The sequence below is a fragment of the Grampus griseus genome (genome assembly GCF_964374135.1).
Source record: "Grampus griseus genome assembly, chromosome: 7".
Taxonomy (NCBI): domain Eukaryota; kingdom Metazoa; phylum Chordata; class Mammalia; order Artiodactyla; family Delphinidae; genus Grampus; species Grampus griseus.
In genome coordinates this window covers 71,904,758-71,929,897 of record NC_139001.1, presented here as the reverse complement: position 1 = coordinate 71,929,897, position 25,140 = coordinate 71,904,758, and the positions used below count along the sequence as shown (strand labels likewise).

The window sequence follows — 25,140 nt, the reverse complement described above, 5'->3', positions numbered from 1 at the left end:
TTGATCCCATGGTTTCCAGGCAGCCTGAACCATCAGATGCTTGCATTATCTCTGTTTCAGGCATTCCACAGCCATAACAAGCAAGTACTGGCTCCCACGAAGTCTTGACCTAACCGAGTTACTGTTTCCTTGTCAGCGTGTGATGGGAATCTGCCCAAACTGGAATGATCAGAAATGCTTAACTGGTGACTCATGGTGTTGTGAATTGTCAGAGGAACTGTGCTTCCAAACTCTAGGCCACTGTCAAGTCTGTGAGCCTGTTGTCTGTCTCTGGGCAGAACTTCACGCTCTTTACAGGGGCATAAAGGCCCTTCTGTTTCAGCAAGTTTGCCTGTCTTGTAAGCAAAGACTTCCCAGCCCCGGCCCCTTGGGGTCACCTTGCAGTTCCCTTCGTAGTACTTACCACTGATAAATTCGATTGTTGGTGTTGCTTATTTGATGCAAGCTTGTCGTCCCCAAACTGTGGGCTTCAGGAGGGCAGAACTTTCCAGGTCTCCTGTGCTCACCTCTGTGTGGTCACTGTGTCTGGTCTCGTGTTGTCCGGTAGAACTTTCCGTGGTGATGGAAATGCTTGCTTTCTGTGCTGTCCAGCCAGGTAGCCACTAGCCACTGATCTTGCCGGGTGCTTGTCACATAGGTGTTGAATGAGCGGACAAGCGGGTTTAGAGAAAACAAGGCTAGGTAACTTTTAGGGTAGGTGACACTCACTTTGCAGAATAATTTGGGAGAAATTGTGTTGTTGGAGGGGAGAGGTAAGGAGCCCAGTTGCTCATCGGGACCCAATCCTCGGGTGTCTTCGTGTCTTGCTGGATTCCAGGCTGGCTGAGATGCCTTCATCCCAGTCATCAGTGTGGCTGGGTGCTGGGTTACATCTTTTGGAACACCCAGCTATTAGCAGCCACACGTGGTGTGGGCACGGGTGACAGGCCAGGATGGACCGTGCCAGCCCCTTCTGTGTGTCCATAACATCTCCCTCCCTGCATCACCAGCCCAACTGCCCACTCCCCCGATGTGCCGCGCCCTCACACTGTTGTCCCTCGGAAATCCTTCTCACTGCTTCACAGCTGGTCTGCAGCAGGCCTGGAGCCGTGGGCTTCACCAATGGACAGGACGCCGTCCCGCCTGCCATACGACTGCTCCCAAGGGCTGCCCTTCCCTAATTTCTGACCTGAGAGGCCCTGTCAGTCAGAGGGAGGTAGACGTCTGACGGAAATGTTTCATGCCAAGTGTTCTTTTATGTTGTCCATGCTCTTTTAGTTGGTAAATACTTTCCAAAGAAGTTGAATCGTTGTAAACACTATGTTTGTATTGCCCAAGCTGTTACCAGCGCCGTATTTTCCTGTCTTTCTAAGAAGGGCTGAAGTTTTCTCCCCAGTATTTAGCTGCGTGGCCCTTCATCGTCATAGTTCACACAGGCAGTTTGGTCCAGCATGTGCGCTGATCACAGGTCACTCACTCTTCTCTAATTCTGCTCGGAACTCTGGATGGGACTTGACTCTCAGGCCCAGCCTGTCAGCTGGGGTGTGGGCATTTCCAGGCGAGTCTTGGGGGCGGGTCCTCACATCTGCTTCCTTACGGGGCCAGGAAGCCAGGTAATGAGTTGTACTTCGTCATTGATGTCTTAAAAGTTTCCCTCTCGTCTCCATACAGCTGCTTCAGTTTCCACTCTGGGGCTCTGCCTGTCCTTCTGGGGGTGAGGTGTCCTCCTGCTCTCATTGCAGGGACCACGGACAGCAGAGCTCATCACACCCAAAGCCACCCCAGAGCTCGGTGCATGCATGTCGGGCGACAGGATGCCTTGTTGTTGATTTAAAAATAACCCTTTGTTTATTCAGATTTCACCTTAGGTCTTTTGGAGAGAGGAGGGCTATTGTTCGGTAAGAATTTAAAGAGTGCTTGAGACTTACTGGGTTGAGTTTGGCCTTCACACAGGTTAGGTACATCTCAGGGCAGAATTCAGGTGAGAGACTGGAAAGAAAAGAATCGGTCTCTTGCTTGTTGGGGCATGTGGAGAATTTGTGTGAAGGAATTTACTAAATATATCTTGTAGGGAAAAGCAAGTGACTTCTCTTGTACACTGAAGATACCTGATTTTTTTGGAGGTCCCGAGCCCCTCACCAGTACTGCTGTTGGAAAATCCTTGTCCAGGCACTCCTTCCTCTGCTGGTGTTTGCTTTAGGAAAGTATAAGAAGATTGGTGGAAATCCAGGTTTCTGTCAGTCCTAAACAAGGTAGAAGTTCTTGGTTGTCCTTTGAAAGCATGAAAGAGGGGTAACCCAGGACCTTAGAGGATATGAGGGAGGGGATAACCCAGAATGAGGTGGGGAGAGGTGATCCAGGATCCTGGATGGAGGGGGCAACCCAGGACCTAGGCAGGGAGGGGAAGGGTGGATAACCCAGAACCCTGGAGAGGATGGGAGGGGGGAGCTCTGGACCCTGAATGGAGGGGAATTGGGGAATAACCCAGGACGGTGAAAGGGGAGGGACAAAGTTGAGTAATGTAGGCACTGGGGAAGGGGGTAATGTAGGTACTGGGGGAGGGGGTAGTGCAGGCTCTGGAAGGAGGGAGATGGGGTCACCCTAACAATAGAGAGTATTTGGGGGGTAAGAACCAAAGGGACTGGGTGTGTCCACACCCTGTCCCCTTCCTGCTCTAGCAGACCCCTGGGGTTTGCCCCTGACGTGGGTGTGTTCTGGAGACCTTTCCTCTGCTGAGAGGACAGCAGGAATCAGCGGACCTGTGTGTCCCTGGCCTACAGGGCAGGTGGGGGGCAAGGAGTGGGGGCCCGTAGAAACCCGCAGAGGCATTTCAGGTGTAGATGGACTGGTAGCTTGACTGCTTACCGGGACCCTGTGCTCCGCCTTCATCCTGCTGCTTTCGCTGTACACAGAGGCCTTTGTTCTAGGGAGTTCCTTCCTATTCGTTAAAAAAACAAAAACAAAACTTGGGCTCTCACCAGAAAGGCACGTGCTCATCTACATTTTGGTAGCTTAGAGCATCTTTACCCACAAACGCGGCCGCTAGTTCTTTTGGTCACTCCCTCCTAACAGGACCGCACGTGATCTGCCTGCTCTCCCCCAGAAAAATCATCCTTGATTCTTCCAAATTCCTACAGCAGTGATACTTGGATTCTCTTTTTTTGAGCCTGGATCTCAACTTGTGTAGGATGGTTTTGTCGAAACTGCCCCCCCTTTTTAAACACTGACCCCTCACATGGGGTCCTGCCCATAGCTCTGTTCTCCTCAGCCCACGCCCAGCCCTTTGAGGGCACAAGAAGGAGCACGTTGTATGTGCTTCACATAATTCGGTGTGTAAAGGGGGTCTGTCCAAAATGGGAACATTCTCAGCACACTTTGCAAGTGACAGCTGGTCAAAGCTGCGATCCCCTGATAGATTTTTGGCACAAAGTCCGTATGAAACATGATTTATGTCATCCATAGTTTAGGAAATTGTTTTTAAATTGAATTATGTTATTTATAGCACACATAATTCCTCAAAGGATTTGAAGAGGCTTACTTGAATTAATACATATAAGAAGAGGGGAAAAAGTCAGGAATTGGACATGAGGAAGAGCAGGGATATTCCTGCCATAATGTCCTGAATGTTTACTAGGTTGAGCTACTGTTTTGGCCGTAGGATGCTGTGTGACCAGGGTTAGAAGGAAACATAGTCATTACAGATTATTCTTACTGTCTGTGGGAGAAAGCTTAACAGCTCTTCAGGAGAAGAAAAGTGTTTTCTAGTACCCTTGTTCTAAAACAACGTTCATGGTCTGTTTGATTAGTTGGATATTTTTTAAAAGGAGACTTCTTAGGGGCAGAAGTGTGAGAATTAAGAACTCAGATTTCAGCCAGACTCCCTGACTTCAAATCCTATCTTCCCTCCCACTAGCTGTGTGACCTTAGGTGAGTTGTTCAACTTCTCTGGACCATATTTTCCTCATCTGCAAAACCAGGATGAGTGGTACTTGCCTTGTAAAAGTTAGGGGTGTGTGTGTGTGTGTATATATATATATATTTTAAGGTTTTTGATGTGGACCATTTTTAAAGTCTTTATTGAATTTGTTACAATATTGCTTCTGTTTTATATTTTGGTTTTTTGGCCCCAAGGCATGTGATGTGGGATCTTAGCTCCCCAACCAGGGATCGAACCTGCACCCCTCCCTCATTGGAAGGTAAAGTCTTAACCACTGGACCGCCAGGGAAATCCCAGAAGTTAGTTGTATATTAAATTTATGAATTTGAAGGGCCATGAAGCATCATGTAGGAGGCAGTTTACGAGTGTCAGAGTATATTATTAAAATATGTCAGGATCTTCGTCTTTTGCTTGTGAGAAGAGGCAAGCTCAAGGTCCTTCTGTTCTGCCGTCTTGTCCAGTAATCTCACATTGCACTGTTTTCTTATCCTTTAAAAGTTCTCAAGACCTAGGACCCTTAGAATCACAAAGCATATCATTGAAAGAGACTAATAAGCTTATGGTATAGGTGCAGGTAGTTGAGGTCCAAAGAAATTTAATTATTTCATCAAGGTTTCACAGTGAATGGGTGGCAGAACCAGGACCCAAACTCTTAGATAACCAGGATCTTCCTATTCTGATTGAGAGCATGCCTCCAGGTTCTTTCAGCTGCTTGGGTTTAATTTCTAACTGACACTGAATCAGCTTTATGATTCAGGGCAAATGATGTGACTCAGTTCCTTCACCTCAGTAAAATGGACATCATAATCTTCTAATTCGAAGGATTCTTGTCAAGCTTAAGTAAGAATTTACCCATAGTCTTTTTGTGTGTGTGTGGTACGCGGGCCTCTCACTGTTGTGGCCCCTCCCGCTGCGGAGCACAGGCTCCGGACGCGCAGGCTCAGTGGCCATGGCTCACGGGCCCAGCTGCTCTGCGGCACGTGGTATCTTCCCGGACCGGGGCACGAACCCGTGTCCCCTGCATCAGCAGGCGGACTCTCAACCACTGCGCCACCAGGGAAGCCCTCACCCATAGTCTTTTGCCCAGAGCTCGGCAGCTCTAAGTGTTCAACAGATACGATATGCTGCAAAGGTTGTGATGAGCTGATTGTTAATATTAATTATTGTAATATATTTATGCTATACCTTTGGTCTTGATAGAGCATTGAAATGAATGCTTAAGTGACAGAATCTTAGTTACTTTGCAATTCCTTTATGGATTTGAAGGATGGAAAAGAATTTTAGTCACATGGGAAGTCCCATTTCGTGGCAATGACACATTTTATTTCTATAAAAAAATTCCTTGGTAATTGGAGGTTCATATTTAAACTGTGTACAGAGACTGGCAGCATGTTGTTACTCTAGAACTGGTCACATGCCAGGGGTGTCTTGGTTCCTCAGGTTTGGTGTCTGCCTTGCTTTGTAAGTAGTCCATTGGGAAATGGGCTGGTTTGGTGCGGGCATCTTTATGTGTGGTTTGGTTGCCGCCTGTTGCCTTGTCAACAGAGATTCCCTCTCCTTGACCCCAGCCCGGCCTGCAGCTGCAGGCCCTCCTGGGAGACTTAATGCCAAGTGCAGAACGAGGAGGCAGGGTCAGAACAATAAGGAAGGTGTTCCAAGCAGCCACTGGTGAGCTTCAGAGAGCTTTGGGGCAGAGCCGGCTTCCTGTTCGCAAGGTCACCCTCCCAGCACGGGTGTCAAGGCTGGGGGTGCTGGAGGCTCCTGGGGGTTCGTCTCCCGGTGCAATGGCATTTTTCAGTGAGAGCAATCTTTGTTGTGTTGTCTTGGTTGTGTTGATTTTTGCGGAGATGAAGAATTTATAGCTGTTGGGGAGTTTGTTCTTCTAATGGAAGCCCTCCCCTCCTTCAGCCAGGAAGGAAATACTTAACAAAGCAAGGCTATGATACTGGACTTTTATAAATCTCAGCCCTGTCCGTAGAAGGGGGAGGGAAAGGGGGTATTGCCTGACTTCCCAGGGCGAGGACAGGGCACTGCTTTCATTCAGAGGCCTTTGGGACCAGCCTCTCTGAGTGGCAGCCCTGCCCAGACCCAAAGGGCAGCAAAGCAAAATACAGGCCGACTAGCCTCTGGGGTGACAACTCCTCGAGAGGTCATTTGTTAAGTGCAGGGCGAGGGGCTGCCATTCCCAAAGAGGTTTAAAAAATTATGGAATCCCAAATTACATTTCAGCATTTAGATAAAATAGCTGAGAATTCCCCCTGCGTTCCACGTGCACTTTTACCTTTGTTCTCCTCCGGCCTGGGTTCTGTCTTCACTGCCTTTGTCGCATCTAATGGTTTCCATCCTGGTCGCAACTAGATGACATTTATGAGACCCCTGCTGCTTATCACTATTCATTTTCCACCCATTTTTATAAAAGATGGGAAGAGCCAGCATGTCAGGAAATAAATCACACCAGTGAACACACGTAGGGAAGCAAAGCCGAGCGGCGCTGCCCACGACCCGGGCCGCCGTCTCAGCCGGCAGGAAGCGCGCTTCTGCGGGTGCGCACTGTTGTGGCTCGCGTGCTCAGCTGGGGCCTGGGGGTGTGGGCTGGCTCGTCACTGTGTGGTGTATGAAGAGGTCACTGTCCAGAAGCAGGGACCGCCTGCGTGTGCTCTGACCTGTCACCCTTTTCTGTAAGTCGGGAGAGAAGGATGTGGGCAGAGGGGGGGACACTCCATTGTTGAAGCCCCCAGGCCTGCCGGCCTGGCCCAGGAACACACCCCTGTGTGTCTGAGGGACAGACCTGCCATCAAATATCACAAACAGCCCTGCTCATGGAATGACTGTGTTCCAGGCAAGTTGCCGTTGAGCTTTTGTAAATCACATCTCTGCCCAGAGAACTTTAGTTCTTAAAAGATTCCTGGAAATGATCCATTTTACCAGGAACCATCATCTCTCACTGATGTTTTCAGTGAGGATTTCGTATTGTTGAGGGTCAGTTGGGTTTTCTTAAAATGAACATCCACCACGACCAACGTACTCATGCTCTGAAGACAGAAGACAGTATGGCCGAGGTAAAATGAATCAGAAAATGACACATGCCCTCATGGGAATTTAATTACAGAAATGCCATCTTGTTGAGGATTTTGCAGTAGAAGAAATTATGTTCAGTTTGAGTCCTACGAAGCGCCGTGAGCTCAGGCTGACTCTGAGAGCCCCCGTTTCCTACCAGGTCTTCTTTCTCCTTCCTCTCTGAATTCCGCTGGCCGGAAGCCACGGCTTTGCCCTGCTGCCAGGCGCTCTCTCCTGTCCGGCCCCTCCCCCTTCTCCGGCCAGGCAGAGTGCGCTGACCCTTGTTAGGGGCCGCTGGTCTGCTCGGAAGACAGCCTTTTCAGCAGAATAACTGGAATTCCTGTGCAGAGTTCTGCTGGTTTTGTTTGTTTGAGCATCTGGTTGACTGTTCTTCAGCCTGGCTTGTTTCCGAATATGGTATCCTTAACTCCTCGTGGCTGCTAGAACTTGAGAGACACCCTTAACCTCAGGGGTCCTGAGTGACGGCAACAAAAAGATTCCCTCTGAGTAGAAAAAGGAGAACACAGGTCCTGTTGTTTGGGGCATCGGGGTGAAAGCGAGAGCCTCGTTAGGAAGGTGTGATCCATTTTAGGCCGGCTGTGTGAGACTCCCAGCCTGTGCTGATAGGTGCGTCACCTTCTCAGAAGAAGGCTAATCACCAGAAGTGCAGCCGGGCGGGCTGGAAGGGAGAAGGGAATCCAGCCCTGTCTCCGGGCCTGGGCGGTGCTCCCCTCCGACTGTCAGCTGTTCTAACTTCTGGCTCCTCTGGCACCTCCTTCAAACACGGGGCCCTATTTTTAGTGCCGGGCTGTCATTTTTGATGTGCTGTTGCAAAAAAAAAAAAAAATCAGTGGCAGCTGCAACAGAAATCCTGACTTAAAGGCCCCATTTATAATGCGGATGAAGCCTGTTTACCAAATAAAAGAGACTTGAGCTTACTACATCCACGGTGTCCCCGCCTGCAGCGCCAGTGCCCGCACGGTGCCACAGGCCGCTCCCGGCAGAGGAGGGGCTCCCTAATTGCAGGAAGGATGCCGGGGAGCCCCAGGCCCAGGGAGTGGCTCAGCGTCCAGAGCTTCCATCTCACAAAGCCCCCGCGTGCAGGGATGTGGTGTTAGACCCATCCAGACAGTGTGAAGAAAAGCGCCCCAAGGCCCACGTTACTTCAGAATCGTCAACATTCACACCGTGGCAGGAGCAGACCGTGACGGGCATGCCCGGCAGCAGGACCAGGACCCGCTAGTGTAGAAGCTCACAGGACAGACAGGATCACTTGGCCACCGATGCTCAGACGTTTGGGGTATGGGAACTCCCACCTCCAGCCCAGTGCATCCGTCTATAAACCGATATCCGTACTAGTCTGTTTACGGTATTTATTTGTAAGTTATTTACAAGTTTAGATGTGCGATGGGTGACAACGAGCCTGTCTGTGTAACACGGATAGGAATGGCACCCGTGGTCGAGACCCGAGACAGCTTCCACTCCCCGTCTGTGGTTTTTACTGGTTGCCCTGTCTTGAGAAAATCAGTAAAGCGGTTGGCGACTTCTTTGTCCCTGAGTGGGAGCTGAGGTCCAGGTGTCATGTTTACATCCTTTGGGTGTGTGCGGTCCTGGGAGGTAAACCGTGGTCGGCCGACAGAGCTGGAGTAGGCATGGTGTCTGTCCTGAGAAGGGGGTCTGGAGAGGACACAGGGAAGCTGCATTGCTGAGCCCCTGGCTCCCCGTCTCAGCGACGCCGGGAGACCCAGGGTTCCCAGCGACGCCGGCCCTGCCCTCCCGGAAAGGGGGCCATTGTGGGCCTGTCCTGAGACCGCCCAGCAGTGCTCTCAGTTCTGAGCTATTGCCCTGTGTGTTCTTCTGTGTTTTGCTTCTTGGAATCTCTGTTAAATTTGGGAGGCGGACCCGTTGCACTGCATTTAGCCGCGTGGTGTTTATTTGGTGGCCGTGTAGTGTTGGCACCATGACCTGTGGCCGGCTGTCCACAGCCAGCTGGGCTGCTCCAGCTCAGGCTGTTACAAGCACGCCTCCCCGTGTGCTCCAGGGGCACGTCCGGGCACCCATCTACACCTGGGTTGCTGCGTGGAAGGATGTGTACGTCCTCAACCAGCAGCGAGTCCCATTTCTCAATTACTTGGACTGCTAGTGAGTTTGGGCACTTTTCATAAGTTCGTTGGCCTTGGGACTTCACCTTTTGTGAAGGATCTATTCCTGTGCCTTCCTGGTTTTCATACTGAGATGTCTGACTGATTTGGAGGGACGCTTACTTTATTCAGGAAGCCAGAAGTTTGAGGTGTGAGGTTGTATGTAGAGATGGAGTCGCCCCAGGACTAGAGCCAAGCCGCAGCGTCGGGCGCCACCCTCTCCTTCCCCCTCTGTGTTGTAGACACTCCCAACTGCGGTGTCTCCGTCTCCCACCCTCGCCCCTTCCTGTCCTCTGCTGAAGAGCTTTGTCTTGGCCTGGGGCTGTCCCTGCAACCTGCCGCTGTCCTTCCCTCTAGACAGGGGTTCATGCCATGGCAGAGCCCCTCTTCTAACTAAACATGTCTTTCTGCCTCCCCAGCCCCCACCAGGAGTCATGCCTTGGGGTTGGGGAGGCGTAGTCACTGCTGTGAGGGTGTCCTGAGGACCCTTGGCCTGCATTCGTTCCCTTCACACCGTGCTCGTTTTGTCCTCGGCTGACCTTCCCGCAGCACCTCTGCTGCCAGCTACAGCTCCCTGCCTCAGGATCACACTGGGCTGTTCGCCCGGGCACTCAAGGCCCTCCACAGCCTAATTGTCCTTTTGTTCCTTTGCTGACATTCTTAACCCAGGATCTGGACTTGTTACAGACATTCTAAGCTCCCTGAAGGCAGGAAGGATGTGATATGCTCTCACTGCCTTAGCAATCGTTAGCTCTTGTTGACTGAAATGTGTGACTTTAGGGTAAGAAGCTGGTCTTGACAGTAATACTGATCTTTGTGTTTGTGTGGCCCTATGTTCTCATTGTCTCTTACTGTGAAAAAAGACGACAATAAGACAAACGCTTAGTGGCTCCCGAATCTGCGTTTGGGCCAGGCTTGTAGGGACGGCTCATCTCTGCTCTCACAGCTCTAGCTGGTGTGGCTTGACTGTGTCTGGGGACCCCTTTCCAGGATGGCACACACGCACGTAGGTGACAGTGTTGCTGGCTGGCTGCTAGGACGTTGGCCACGCACAGCTTCTCCCAGTGGGTCTCACCTCAGGGCTGCTTGGGCTTCCTCACAGCATGGCAGCTGGTTCCAAGGAGCGCTCAAGGAAGTGGAAGTTGCCCACCTCAGGGCCTGGGCCCATGCACTGGCACGGCATCATGTCTGCTCTGTTCTGCTGGTCAAAGGTATCACAGAGGGACTTCCCCTAGTGGTCCAGTGGTAAATAATCCACCTTCCAACGCAGGGGACGCAGGTTCAATTCCTAGTCGGGGAGCTAAGAACCCACATGCCGCAGAGCAACTAAGCCCGTGCACCACAACTGCTGTGCCCATGCGCCTCAACTAGAGAGCCTGTGTGCTGCAAACTACAGAGCCCACACACTCTGGAGCCTGTGGGCCACAGCTTACAGAGTCCACGCGCTCTGGAGCCCACACGCCACAACTAGAGAGAGAAAACCCACGCGCCACAACTAGAGAGAAGCCGGCATGCCACAACGAAGAGCCTGCGTGCCACAACGAAAGGTTCTGCGAGCCGCAACTGAGACCCGATACAGCCAAAAACAATTTTTTTTAAAAAGAAAGAAAGAAAAAGGTGTCACAGAGCCTGCCCAGATTCAAGGGGGGCAGGATACGTGGTTCCCCTCCTCTCAGTGAGAGGAGCGTGAGAGAGTCTGTGGCCACCTTTAGCCACTACCATGTGGCCATCATACTAACAGACCCCTCCCCCGTGACTTCCCTCTAGCCCTGACGGCCGCTGCAGGACGAGGCAAGCTGGAGGTCTGCGAGCTGCTGCTGGAGCGTGGAGCTGCTGCGTCTCGGACTAACAGGAGAGGGGTCCCTCCGTTGTTTTGTGCGGCACGCCAGGGGCATTGGCAGGTACCCGGGGGACCCCGAGTGCTTCAGAAACAGTGAATGGGATAGAGATCGCTACTGCCCGTCTCCCCTGCTGGGCCCTGTCTTTTTCACATTCTTGGCTTCTGCTTGTGCTGTGAGCACTGCTGTATCAAGGCAGACATTTGACAGGCTAGCACAGTCAGCCACATTGGCTGGTAACTGGGAGCAAGGCCGGTAACCAGGTCAGAGACCCACAGCTGCTTCCCCGTAACCGGGGAGGGGAAATGGAGTGGGTGCACCCCATCCCGACAGCAGAAGACTTGCTGTAACACAGCGGCTGCTGTGGTTGTGCAACCCACTTGTCCAGCAGGCTTGGGAGAAGAGTGGCGTTGTTGTGCTCCTTGGGAGGGGAAGCCTTTTCCCTCTGGTCCTGCACTGTGATTCAGGCTGGTTTCTTTTTACAAGGAGCGACGCATCATTGCTTTTAGTCTAATTAAGGGAGCAAGGGGTCCTTGATAGCAGTGGTTCAGTCATTTATTCCTTCATTTTGTAAACAGTGACCATGTATCTACCCCATGGCTGGCACCAGGTTACACACAGCTGCAAACAGACAGATGGATTTCCGCATCATGTCCATTATAGAAGGAATTTTCTAGACCCAAGTTCACAGCGCGGAGTCGCAACCCTTCCGGTTCCTGCTAGCTCTGCTGGCAGGAGCTGTGAGGGTGCCCCACCGAGATTCTGGCTTTTCTCCTTCCCGTTTCTAAGAGCTTGGTTTGTGCCGGCCACTCCCTGCCTATCTCACGAGTCCTTGAGATGCCCTGGCTAATAATCCTCTCTCCTGTTCTCCGTGTTCCCTAAGTCGTGGGGGAGTCTGGAGACATACGTTAGTGTGTCAGGAACAAGAGAGCAGTGGGAACATGCCACCTTCTGCTGTGGTGGCAATAAAACAAGCACGGTGCCAGAGGGAGAGAGGCTGGACCACAACCCCCTGGACAGAGCAGTTCCCTCCAGGATGGTCATTGTAAGAGACCCCTCTCTGGGTTTTTTTTCCCCTTCTCACCATGTACTGTTTAAAGGCATAACTTGGAGGCTGAAACTCTCCTCCAGGAAGCTTTGCTAAAAATCACCTGCTATGAAGGTCCCCCAGTCCTAAGCCTCAGGAAGCAGACTGCTGAGGGGAGAGGGTGGGTGAGTGTTTTCGCATCCATTGCCTGTGCCGCGTCCGCCTGCTGCAGGAACGTGGTGTCAGCACCGCCATGGGGCCATGGCTGTCGTGCCTTCCCTTTAGTTCTGCTCAGCTACCCCACGTGCCCTGTAGTGGCTGTCGTGTCATCACTTGACTGTGCTTGGAATCCTCCCTTCTCCAAATTTCTGCCTTGTGTGTGCAAGTTTTACAGACATAGTAATGAATCAGGCTTGTTAAAGAGAAGATATATTTGGAAGAGTCTGTTCGAAGGAATACAGTAGAAAGATTTTACAGGCCCCATGGATCACACGACTTACAGGGGTTTTTAAAAAGAGGGGAGAGTCCTTTCACTACTCTGAAAGGTGGAAAAACCATCCCGAGTAGAGAGCACGTGATTCAAGGGGCAGCAGGAAGCGTGTAATCCCGAGTGTTTCTTTCAGATCGTTGGGTTGCTGTTGGACCGTGGCTGTGACGTGAACCTAAGTGACAAGCAGGGCCGGACGCCCCTCATGGTGGCTGCTTGTGAAGGGCACTTGAGCACCGTGGAATTTCTCCTTTCGAAAGGTAGCCGCACTGTCCCCCCCTGCGTGGGACTCTCTTGGAGGGACAAGGACAAGAGCTTTGGCAGACTCGTTCAGTACTTTCTGATTTCGTTTTTTTGTTTTTTTTGTTGTTGTCTTTGTTTTGTTTTTGAAAAAATCTTTTTGTTTAGTGTTCTTGTCATGGAAATTTTTTAACTTGCACACAAGTGGAGGGAATAGGGATACATCCCACGTACCCTTTACTCAGCTGCAGGAGGGATGGTCATTTCACCCTTGGCTTCAGATGCTGTTTAGGCCAGGCCCCTGCGGGTGTGAAAGGGTCTGCCTCTGGCCTTGTCTTTCCACGGTCACGTTCTGTGAATGGGCTTGTCTTTCAGGTGCCGCCCTTTCTTCTCTGGACAAAGAGGGTCTGTCGGCATTAAGCTGGGCTTGTCTGAAAGGGCACAGGGCTGTGGTCCAGTTCCTGGTGGAGGAAGGAGCCAAGATCGACCAGACGGACAAGAACGGCCGCAGCCCCCTGGACCTGGCCGCCTTCTACGGCGATGCGGAGACCGTAGGTACCGCGGCGGCCACGCTCCCCACCTGTGCCAGGCGGACTGGGCCGCGTGGAGACTCGGGAGCTGAGCCATCCCCAAGTGTGCATGGCGCTGGCCCCGTGTGGCCGGGGCATACACGTGTGCTGTGGGGTGGCTTTCGTTTTCCTCTAATTCTGTGGCACGCAGTCTGTTCCAGACCTGGGGTAAAGATTTTAATAGACTCTAAAGGCTTAAAATTCCATGATTACAAACTGCACGCACATACGTGAATATGTGTACACACGTGCATATGTCGTTTCATTTTCTTACAATTTCCATGTAAATAGAATGCCTGTATAGATCATTTAAAAATCACTTTTATATGTGAGAAATTACTCATCAAATAATCAGTTGGTTTGTTTTTAAATTGATGCGGCTTTGTCTAGAAATAACAGAAAATGCTTTGGGCACTGTCTTTATCTCTTTGCCAAAGGCCCAAGTCTAACTGAGGAAGGAAGGGATAAAACCTTAATAAACTAAAACCCACAAGATGTCTTTCAGGGCAAAAACCACCTTGTCAGTGTCCATATCCCAGGCACCAAGCAGGTGCTGGAGGAATGTTCATCTCTCCTTGAGAATTATCATTTATGAATCGTTACGTGTATCTAAGGTGAGGATTAGCTAGACAGACGGGTACTGTATTGCTGGGGGCTGTGGACCTCGGAGCAGAAGCCATCCCCACCCTGCACGTCTGTGCCTGATGGTTTTACAAGGCAGTGAGGTTACAGTTAAATAGTTTCAATTTCCTGGACATTATACACTGTACTTAAATGTCGATTTTCAGAAACAGCTCTTTAACTAAACCTCGCACCTCCACGCTTTTCTCTTTCAGCTTATGTTACATTACCAGATCCTGTCGTTTATCAACATTAGGGAAGAGTGAAGGATCTTAGCATTCTAAGCGTCATTTAAAAAAAGTCTTGGTAAAAACACGTAACATAAAATTTACCGTCATAACCATTCCTAGGTGAAGAGTTCAGTAGTGTTACATACATTTCACATCGTTGTGCAGCCAAAGTCCAGGCTTTTTTTGTCTTGTAAAACTGAAACTGCACCCGTTAAACAGTTACCTCGTTACCCAACCCCGCTCCCGGCAAACACCTTTCTACTTTGCGTCTCTGTGAATGACAGCTCTAGGTCCCTGAACACAAGTGGAATCGTACAAGATTGTTGTTTTGTGACTGACTTATTTCACTTGGCATAATGTCTTCTAGGTTCATTCATGTTATAGCATACGTCAGGATGTCCTTTTTTTTAAGGCTGAATAATGTTCCATTTATGTGTTTACCACGTTTTGTTAATCCATTCATCCATCATTGGGCACTTGGGTTGCTTCCACCTCTTGGCTATTATGAGTAGTGCTGTTGCGAACACGGGTGTGCAAATATCTCTTCGAGAGCCTGAAGATTTTTCGAGATCTAGCCATTCTTTTGGATAGATACCCAGATGTAAGATTGCTCAATCGAGGGGTAATTCTATTTTTAATTTTTTGAGGAAGCTTCATGCTGTGTCCGTAGTGGGTGCATCATTTTACATTCTCACCAAAAGTGCACATGGCTACCTGTTTCTCCACACCCTCTCCAGCACTTATTTTCTGTTTTGTTCTTTTCTTTGACAGCAGCCATCCTAACAGTTAATAGCTTGTTGTTTTGATTTGCAGTTCCCTAGTGATGATGAGCATCTTCTGACATGCTTATTGGCTATTTTTATGTCACCTTTGGAAAAATATCTATTCAGATCCTTTGCCTATTTTTTTTTTTTTTTTTTTTTTTGCGGTACGCGGGCCTCTCACCATCGCGGCCTCGCCCGTTGCGGAGCACAGGCTCCGGACGCGCAGGCTCAGTGGCCATGGCTCACGGGCCCAGCCGCTCCGTGGCATGTGGGATCTTCCCGGACCGGGGCACGAACCTGTGTCCCCTGCATCGGCAGGCGGACTCTCAACCACTGCGCCGCCGGGGAAGCCCCTTTGCCTATTTTTTAAATTTTATTGAAGTATAGTTGATTTACAGTGTGTTAATTTCTGCTATACAGCAAATCAACTCAGTTACACACACATATATATATATGTATATATATATGTTCTTTTTCATATTCTTTTCCATTACGGATTATCACAGCCTTTGCCTATTTTTAAATTGGGTTTTTGAGGTTTTGTTGAGTTGTAGGAGTTCTTTATATATTCTGGATATTAATCCCTCTAGTGTCATTTTGAACAGCTGGTGGACTGATGGGATCTACTAGATCCACGTGAAAATCTAAGCAGGCTACAGATTTTTCCAGTGAATAGAGCAATTTTAGTGGCCAGCATGGTTTTCCCTGTTGTTCTCTGTTTAGTCCAAGTGACAGCTGTTTGATCACATCACGGCAGTCTTTGTACCATGGTCTCACAGTTGCCACCTTTACAGTGCCCATATTCAGGTCTCTTTCCTAAGCCCTAAAGTGAGTTATAACCGGGTCCAGTTGACCCTGGTCTTTCCGGCTTCTGTACCCAGGCTGTGTGGGTCTGAGTGTCTCTGAAGTGTCATTGCCATAACCTGCCAGCACGCTGGAGCTATGGCAGAAGCCTGCCTCCTGAGTAACTGGAGATGAAAAGGTGACTGTGTCTCGTCTCTGTGGCCTGGGAAGTGGGGTGAGACAGACAGGCGATAGCGTGCGTGTACTGTCTGTGGGTGCACGGACACACGTCCCGCCCTGGGAACATCCACCTGCCTGTCTCATTGCCAACATCAAAATCACTTTAGCAGAGTGGGTGTGAGCTGTGGATTGCAGCTCCTCTGCTCTGTTCTATGTCAGCTTCGTTTCCCTTCTGAGATCCCGTTAGGCCAGAGCGTCTGAGACCAGAGTGAAGCTAAGACCGCCAGCTCCTACGCCAGCTGCAGCGTCGGGCAAGGTGAGGGCTCCTGCTACCCGCGCCCTCAGGTCCTGTGTCTCCCTTTTGCAGGTGCTGTACCTGGTCGACAAGGGGGCCGTGATCGAGCACGTGGACCACAGCGGCATGCGGCCCTTGGACAGAGCCATCGGTTGTCGAAACACATCTGTAGTGATTACACTGCTGAGAAAAGGAGCCAAGTTAGGTCAGTAAACTCTGCAGTTCACCAGCGAGAGGGAGGGTACCTTCAGATTTTAGAGTACGCGAGGGACCGTACCCACCTGCTCCCGGGTGAAGAAGTAAGATGTCAGGCGTGTGGAGACTTTTTTTGTCCCTCTCTAAGGCTCAGTTAATCACAGTCATTCAGAGTGTGTAAAAGACTCATATTATTACAGCCCACGTGGGCAGAAAGCAGAGGCCAGTGTTGAAGGACAGCCCAGCCCTGGGAAGCCACAGCGGGAGCAGTTCCGGGGGCCTCTGTGGGGAGGGCCCGAGGGCGGGTGGGCAGGAGCTGGAGGGCGGTTGTCATGACCCACGAGTGCGAGGACTGCTGTTCGGGAGGGGCGGCTAGTCCTCTGGGAAGGCCAGCGGCAACCCTAGCACAGGTTCTGGGAGGGAGAGCTCTCGGGGCTTACTGGAGACGAGACGGAGTGACTTGAGGATAATGTCAGGGACCGGAGCTCTGAGGAGGTTGGAACATGGTCCAGGCTTCAGAGTGCAGGGAAGAGTGCCCCGTATGGCACTGTCTTTTCTGGTCTCACGCCAGACCTTTGGCTGCCAGCAGTTCTGGGGAGGGGACTGCGATGAAGGTGGTGAAATGACATTATTAAGCAGCTCATGGTATCAGGAGCTATTCTGAGCAGTTGCATGTTTTAACTTATCTCATCCTCACCTACCCTGTAAGTAGGGAATGATGAAAGCATCATGTTACAGAGGAGGAACCCCAGGCCTGAAGATGGTGAATAGTTCCCCTGAGGTCATAGTGGGCGGCAGGTCACCTTGAACCTGAGTCCGACTCCTGAGGCCATGCCCTTAAGCGTTGTTTGGAAGAGGCTTACACAGAGGTTGTGGCTGTGCCGTCAGCCGGGAGAGAAGGAGACACAGGCGGGAGCAGGGAGGCCGAGGGCGGGGATGGTGGGAGGAGGGCAGCAGGGCCAGAGCTGGCGTCTCAGAGTGGATTTGGTGGTGACTCTGCAGCGAGTGTGAGAGATGCTGAGAAGCCTCGCGTCCACCTGCGCGTGGTCCTGACAGCACTGCAGGGAACTAAAGAGATGATTGGGAAGCAAATCCCCGTAGAAAGGAGGGGTGGCTCATGGCTGCGCTGATGCTTGCGTGTCCCAGCACTCTTGTCCCCCCAAGTGACAGGGTGTGCGGGGTGCAACTCCCTGCTCAGTGCTCCCTTCCCTTCGCTGTATTGTCACGCAGGACAATACACCTGCAGGACACACTGCAGTGTCCTCTGCAGCTGGGTTCTCTGCTGTTTGTGGGCTTAGCTGTGACGGGGCCACGGAAGCATTGAGCTCCTTTGCTCCAGGCCCACTGGAATGTCTCTGAACGCATGTTTATTTTGCAGGAAATGCTGCCTGGGCGATGGCTACTTCCAAACCTGATATTCTGATTATACTTTTACAGAAATTGATGGAGGAAGGAAACTTGATGTACAAAGTAAGTGGTGTTGCCCTTTTCTTGTGATCCTGTAAACAACCTATGAGCAGCCTCTTCGTTTGCGGTATAACGGATGTAGCTGTGCTGCTGCACAGAATGCATGTAGCTCAGCTAATAGAAGTTCTGGGAAGTGCTAACCTAGCCTTGTGCCCAGGATTTGATATCCTCACAGCAGAATCTTCAATGTGGAAAGCACTCCTCTTTGTGTTTGAGAACCATTATTTCTGAACGAATCCTTGGGGCTGTAACTGTGACTTACAGCCTGAAGCCTTGATACGAAGGCAGAGGTGCTTCTTGTTTAACAGGCACATCCTACAGGAAATTCCTTGGTGCTTGGAATCATGAGACATGGGAAAGGAACACTCAGGAGACATTTTCAGAAGAAAAGAATCATGAAATCTCCCAAGCCTTTATTATCTTAGTTTTAATGTCTGTAAGCTTCTGGAATTTGAAACTGTTTCTGGAGAGATTTTTACTTAAAATAGTCAAGTAATAGATAACACTCAGTTACTCAGGAGGTGGAATTAATTTCTTTTTCTCATTTTCCCTTAGAAATGGAAAGACAATTTAAAGATTAGTAAATTTGATTTTAAAGTAAAAATGTTCAAACTAACACATGCAGTTTAGATCAGAGGGCAGTACACTTCATCTGGAAAGAGCCAGGTAGCAACCATGTCAGGCTTTGCTCTGCGGTCCCTGTCACAGCCCTCTAGCTTTGCTCTTGTGGCACAGACGCAGCCAAGATAACACACAGACAAATGAGCCAGGCCGTGTCCCAGTCAAACTGTGTTTGTAGAAACAGGTGTCAGGCCGGGTTTGGCCCGGAAACCGTAGTTTGCCAACCCCGAGTTTAGAGAGATGCTCAGGCCATTTCCATAGATCATTTTTCTTTCCAGGTCTGTGATTAGACAGAATTAAAAGATGATGAAAACAGAAAACTACATCATGACCATTTTAATCCTTTCTGGCATGAAGCTGCTGTACTTTCTATGTTTTAGTTTTTCCTTTTCTTTTTTAATAACAACAAATAAATAGGCATATAGCATGACCCAGCAGGGTTCCTGGCCTGGAATCAGTTTGAAATTGAGTTCAGAGTGTGTATCGTTGTGGCTTTGAAGTGGTTTTAATATGAATTTTGGTAGGCAATTATTAGCCATTTTCGACAGACTTCATACCTGCTGTGCAACAGAACCAACAGAGCAAATGGATTTCTTTAGCCTTGAAGATGACGTGCAGTGCTGTGCTAAGTTTTAAAGCCCGTGCTTTAGTTCCTCTTAAAAGAAAAATTATCATTCTACAGCAGCTCTAGGTTTATCCACAAGACTCTACTTTGCTTTAGGGACGGCGTGGTTTCTCCATTTGATTTCTGTTACACTCTGCATTAAAGTATCTTTAGATGAGAGATCATTCATGAAATGGTTGTCACAAATACGTAACAGAGAAGATAATCTGATGTTTTAACTAAGATTGACGGTTATGGGTTTGGCAATTTACAGATCCCTTCCCGTAAACCCAGCTCTGGTTGCAGACGCCTAGGCGGACGGTGAAGCTGCGTGTCCAGGCCAGTCAGTGGCCTGGTTCTGGCCGTGGCCTGTCCTCATCAGGATCTTTATCCATCTTGGAGCCTCTGGAAACGATAAATTTCTCTGATTTTTGAATCCTAGAAGGGGAAGATGAAAGAGGCAGCCCAGAGGTACCAGTATGCCTTAAGGAAGTTTCCTCGAGAAGGATTCGGAGAGGACATGAGACCGTTCAATGAGCTAAGGATTTCCCTCTATCTCAATTTGTCTCGCTGCCGAAGAAAAACAAATGTAAGCCGGGCCCCTTATTCCAGTCCTTTAGCTGTTCTCACAGTGGTGAAGGCCTGCCCTTCTACAGACCAAATCATGAGACCTCCTGTCTGGTTTGTTTGCACTTTTCTGTGAACCTGGCGCATGGGGAGCTGCTTGTCTGGGGTGACCATCATTAGATCACAGCACCACCCACCTCCCAAGGTGTTGAGAGTGCACATGGACGTAGTTTCTCTGCCTCAGTGATGACGAGCATATGCAAACTGCTCCTCCACCGCTGCCCAACTGCACGCTGCCAGCACGAGTGGCTGTCCCCAGATTCAGAAGGCAAGGGTATCATTGTAAAGTTCACCACAAATGTGTTATAATCAGCTTAGTGTTATTATGTTTGCTCAGAGGGTAAGCCAGGAACTGGTCAATTTGTAATTAATTGTAGTTAACTCACAGTTAACTTGTAACTAGTAACTAGATTTGCTTCAGTACCACTTTCTTTGTTTTTCTTTTTTAAACCTCATCCTCCCTCCACCAAATCTGTGACCTGCCTGCTTCTATGCCCACGGACTCTGCCCACCTTCCTGCTGCAGGTGCTGCAGTGTCCGGGCCCCTCTGAGGCTCCCCCTCCCCCCAAGGGCGGGCTCCCATCAGCCCTCACCTCTGCTGCGCTGCTTCCACCACCATTCTCTCTCTCGAGTGACTGACTCCTGAGTCACCGATTTTTGCTTCTCTGTGGGATTCTTCTTGTAAGAACATTAATAAGCTATAACTGTCTCCTAACTTCACAACAAGAAAACCAACCTACCTTCCCCTTCATCTCGCTCCAAATGTGTCCCACTTCTCTACTAACCTCTAGAGCAAAACTCTTATTAAAAGGTTGCCTGTAATCATGTTTCAGTGCTGCTTCTGACTTGTGTATTTAAATATTGATACCAGGACTTCGGCATGGCAGAAGAATTTGCTTCCAAGGCTCTCGAGTTGAAACCAAAGTCCTATGAAGCCTTTTATGCCAGAGCGAGAGCAAAGAGGAGCAGCAGGTACCATCTGGGGTTAGATATGTGACTGTGACTAGAGAAGCCTGCTTATCTTTCTCTGACATCAAAGCTGCTGCTTTGATTTTGGGGGCTTCTGATGCACGAGCATCACTCAGTGCCTCTCCTCCCTTGTAATACTGAACAGCTAGCTTCCAGAAGGCGCAGCAGTGGCTGTCATTAGCAATGGCTAAACTTTTCATTTTCTCCAGACATCTCAGTAACTCTCCCCACAGTTGACATCTGCAACGTAAAGTTCCTAGCTTAGTCCATGTTACCAGTGAGACCGCCAACTAGAGACGCCGGGAGGCGGCGGCGGGGAGGCTGGGTGGAGTCCATAGGTCTTGAGTTGCAGGTGGACGTGGTGAGAGGGATGGGGAAGGTGACGTTAAGAGGATTCTGACCCCCACTGCTTTCTGCCTGCGCTCACCCCAGCCCAGTGGTCTTTATAGAGACAGCAGGGCCCCGGAGCCGCTCAGGTCTGGGTTAGAGTTCAGCGTTGCCACTTAGCCGAGGAACTCTAAGCTAGTTCCGTGGGGTCCGTCCACACCATGACTGTGCAGCACTCACTCAGCTACCTTCTCTTTTCTTTTAGCAGAGCTGCTTTATGAACAGTTAACGTTCAGAGCTTGTTCTTAAGTGGCCTGTAATTATATCGTCTCTTTTAATATAAAGGCAGTTCACGGCCGCTCTGGCTGACTTGCGGGAAGCCGTGAAGCTCTGTCCCACCAACCAGGAGATCAGGAGGCTCCTGGCGCGCGTAGAAGAGGAATGCAGGCAGCTCCAGAGGAGCCAGCAGCAGAAGCAGCAGTGCCCGCCGCCAGCGCCCCCCGCCGACTCGGACCACGAGGAGGACGCCCCGACCCCCGGCCTGAACGACGGCTTTCACCTCGAGGAGGCTGAAGAGGAGGAGACTTCTCCACAGGAAGAATCCGTTCCCCTCGCTCCCAGGCCCCAGCCGCCCTCCTCTGCCCCCTCCCCATACATCCGAAACCTTCAAGAAGGGCTCCAGTCCAAAATGAGGCCGCTATCGCCACAGAATCGGCTGGGGGTGAGCAAGCCCCCGAGGGAGCCGGTCGCTCAGCCGGGGCTGAGGGTGCAGCCCACCAAGCAGGCGCAGATCGTGAAAACCAGCCAGCACCTGGGTTCTGGGCAAGCTGGCCTGAGAAATGCTAGCTCGAAAACGCAGGTCTCTTCGCAGAATCCTCCCCCGAGTCCCATGCCTGGAAGACTCTCTGCCACCCCCGCCGCCGGAAGCAGAAACCAGCATCTGGAGGGAACAGGCACCTTCCCTGCGGGAGCAGCTTCTAGCCACTCGGGAGATCGGCTGGGGCCCAGCCCCAGCGTCCAGCTGCAGCCCAGTGAGGGTGACGCTGCGTATCCTCTACCGAGTAAGATAAAAACTGCAGAGAGGCTTCTGTCTCGTGCCACCGTGGCTGTGGACGTAGCCCCTCTAAACCCAGGCGGGCCAGTGAGCTGCAGCGACGTGCGACACCCGGCTTCCCTCACCAGCTCAGGCTCTTCCGGTTCTCCGTCAAGCAGCATCAAGATGTCAAGTTCAACCAGTAGTTTGGCTTCAAGCAGCAGTTTTTCAGAGGGCTTCAAGGTCCAAGGACCAGATGCTCGAATGAAAGACAGGGTTGGTAGCCAGGCTCCGAGTGGCCCAGCTGAGCACAGGCCGCGCAGTACTCCGTTCATGGGCATCATGGACAAGACAGCGAGGTTCCAGCAGCAGAGCCATCCTCCCAGCTGCGCCTGGCACTGCACGGTGCCAGAGGGGCTGCCGACGAACATGCCTTCCGCGGCTGGCCTGCAGGCCGCAAGCTCTGAGAAGCCCTCTCTCAAGCAAGCAGGAGGATACAGTAGCCAAGCCAAAACCCGTTCTGTGTCTACTCTGGGTGGAGGGGTCCACAACGGGGCCCAGGGGAAGGAGCTAGAAGAAAAGAAGTGCCAAATTCCAGTCCACTGCCAAGACAGCCGGGTAACTAAGACGGTTTCTCACGCGTATCAGGAAGGTCTCTCTAAACAGCAGCCTCACATCAGCAGTGAAGCCCACAGGAGTCACCTCCCTTCAGCAAAACCAAAGCGATCATTCATAGAATCAAATGTGTGAGCCGTGAGGGAGACCCACGTGTGGTATTTGGAAAACGGTGTGCTGGCTCCTGGTAGTCATTAAATGGTGGTTTGTGAGAAAAATTACTCTTTAGTCACATATTTATTTTTCCCTTGGGGGTGGATCAGATGCCATTGATATGTTGAAAATGTGGGATTAAATTTCTTTGATAGATAGAAGTCACCAGAAATAAGAATGCTAACCAGAATTGAAAACTACAACTAGTTATGCCTGTTAAGTTAAAAATTGAAGACAGCCAAGAAGACATTAACTCATGCTTCTCTCTTTTGAAATTATTTGGTTTTTATCACTTTTCTCCTAGCCTTTGCTATGTGGTAAGATCATATTATTTCTTAGATAATGTAAATGTCTAGTGATAAGTTTAGCTCATGACATAATATCCAGGTGATATGTTCTGGAAAAGATGGAATTTTCAAGTTACAGTTCCAATGAGTCATATCTTAATTTATATATATATGCACGTACACATAGAGTTGACTGTTGAACAACATGGGACTTAGGGGCGCCCATCCCCTGTACGGTCAAAAATGTACAGTGTAGCTTTTAGTCGGCCCTGTGGAGGGTTCCACATCCTCGTATTCAACCAGCCGTGGATCATGTAGTATGTATTGACCGGGGAAAAAAAAATCCATGTATAGGTGGACCTGCACAATTCAAACCTTTGTTGTTCAAGGGTCAGTGTGTATGTGCACGTGTATATATATATATATGAAAGACCTGAGTAATTTCTAGCTGAATGTGACTATACGTGTTACATGGGTCACTTTTTTTTTTTAAGCAAAATATAAGAACATCCAAGTATTGTTCCCTTTATAGCAGTTCCCTTAAAAAGATTAAACAGCTATTTCTGTGTTATGGTTCCTTTTTTTGGAACTATATTCCCGCTTCAAGGTGTTTTTAATATTTGGAAACAGTATAAACCATTTGGAATCATGATTGGTGGTTAAGTTGAATTTGGGCTAAAATACTAAGAATACAGCATTCTCGGTGACATGTAAATTAGCTCTCAGTTGGTCCCCAAACGGCTTTTATCAATGATAGCACTCCTGGAACAAACCTTCCAAGGTCCTCTAATGACAATATTTAATTCGGATACTTAAGGTGTGGTTGGTTATTGCTTTCGTTTTATTATAGTCATTACTTTATAGCCACATGTTGTATATATCATATAGCCAAGTTGTATTCAGACTTGTAAATATAACTATTTGAAGTAGTTAATCTTAAAGTCATACATTTGCATGTTCTTTTTAAGCTTCGTCCATGCTGGTTATTGCACTGAACGATAATATATATGGCATGTTAACAGTATACCAGTAACAGCACTTTATCTCATTTATATGAACACCTCTGAGGTGCTACTTAAGTCCAAACTGATGTATTATTCATTTGTAAAGATAAGGTACAGGAGTGAACCTTGATTTTACAGGTATTTTTATAAGAAAATGGTGTGCTATTGGAGGATGTTAAAATACTAGTTTGAGAGAGGTGGTGGGAGTGTATTTGTTTTGTATGTTGGGGTGTGAAATTTATTTTCTAGAATTGGAGAGAAGGAAGTTCTATATTTACAGAATGTTTTAAAAACGAATAGTTGTAATGAAGTCCCTGTGAGCATCATTATGGTTTTGTACGAATAGGACTCTTCTGGTGTCATTCTCCATTTGTTCCTGAGTGTGTACAGAGTACTTTGTACAGCTTTGTCAGTCTTTTTTAGAGGCGTCTCATGAGTTCTGCTATAACTACTATGGCTTATTTATTGTTTATTGTTTTCTTTAATATTTGTGGAAGTCTTACTCTTTTGTTATGTAGTTTTGTTTCTGCACAACTACTGTACTTTTCCATATGGAATAAAGACAATTAATAGAATTTGTTTTGCATTAAATGAAACAATGGCTGCGTAGAGAAGATCCTGATGTCAGCTATCTGCCTTGCTTAAATCCAGAGTGATTTTATCCTAAAGAAGTGGAAAGCCTGTTTCTCAGTAATACTACAAATACATATTTAATTTTATTTAATAATTTCAGAACAAGGGTAATGGCTTCCAGAAATCCCAAAACATTCCAGGGTCAAAATTAGTCTTTTTGCCTGAAATGAGAAGAACGCATGAAGAGCATTCCGTACTTCTCTGTTCGGAAATCCTGGAGCGTGGTTTTAGTGGCAACAGTGCATCTTCAGTACATAACTCCCACTTTGGCGATACATGCACTGAACACTGTGCCAGTGTGCAAGTTCGTTCTTCATATTTCTGTTATCTTTGAGTTAAAAGTGTTTGTCTTTATAACCACATATTTCAGTTTCAAAGTAGTATGAATGAGTGTGAACATTAAACTGTTGTATTGTGATAAAATCCTGATGTGGAATCTTAAGCCTAAGCAACTTCA

At 49.2% G+C, this 25,140-nt stretch overlaps 1 protein-coding gene across 1 annotated transcript in view; it reads left to right on the top strand.

Moving 5' to 3' along the window:
- TANC1 (tetratricopeptide repeat, ankyrin repeat and coiled-coil containing 1) overlaps nt 1–24,691 on the top strand; it is a 229,711-nt gene extending 205,020 nt beyond the window's left edge. The window contains exons 20-27 of the mRNA XM_082658840.1: nt 10,882–11,015; nt 12,603–12,726; nt 13,082–13,257; nt 16,221–16,353; nt 17,722–17,813; nt 19,478–19,624; nt 20,534–20,634; nt 21,304–24,691. Coding sequence (XP_082514966.1) covers nt 10,882–11,015; nt 12,603–12,726; nt 13,082–13,257; nt 16,221–16,353; nt 17,722–17,813; nt 19,478–19,624; nt 20,534–20,634; nt 21,304–22,741 — 2,345 coding nt within the window. The 3' untranslated portion in view covers nt 22,742–24,691. The remainder of the gene's footprint in view (nt 1–10,881; nt 11,016–12,602; nt 12,727–13,081; nt 13,258–16,220; nt 16,354–17,721; nt 17,814–19,477; nt 19,625–20,533; nt 20,635–21,303) is intronic.
- Nucleotides 24,692–25,140: the final 449 nt, after the last annotated feature.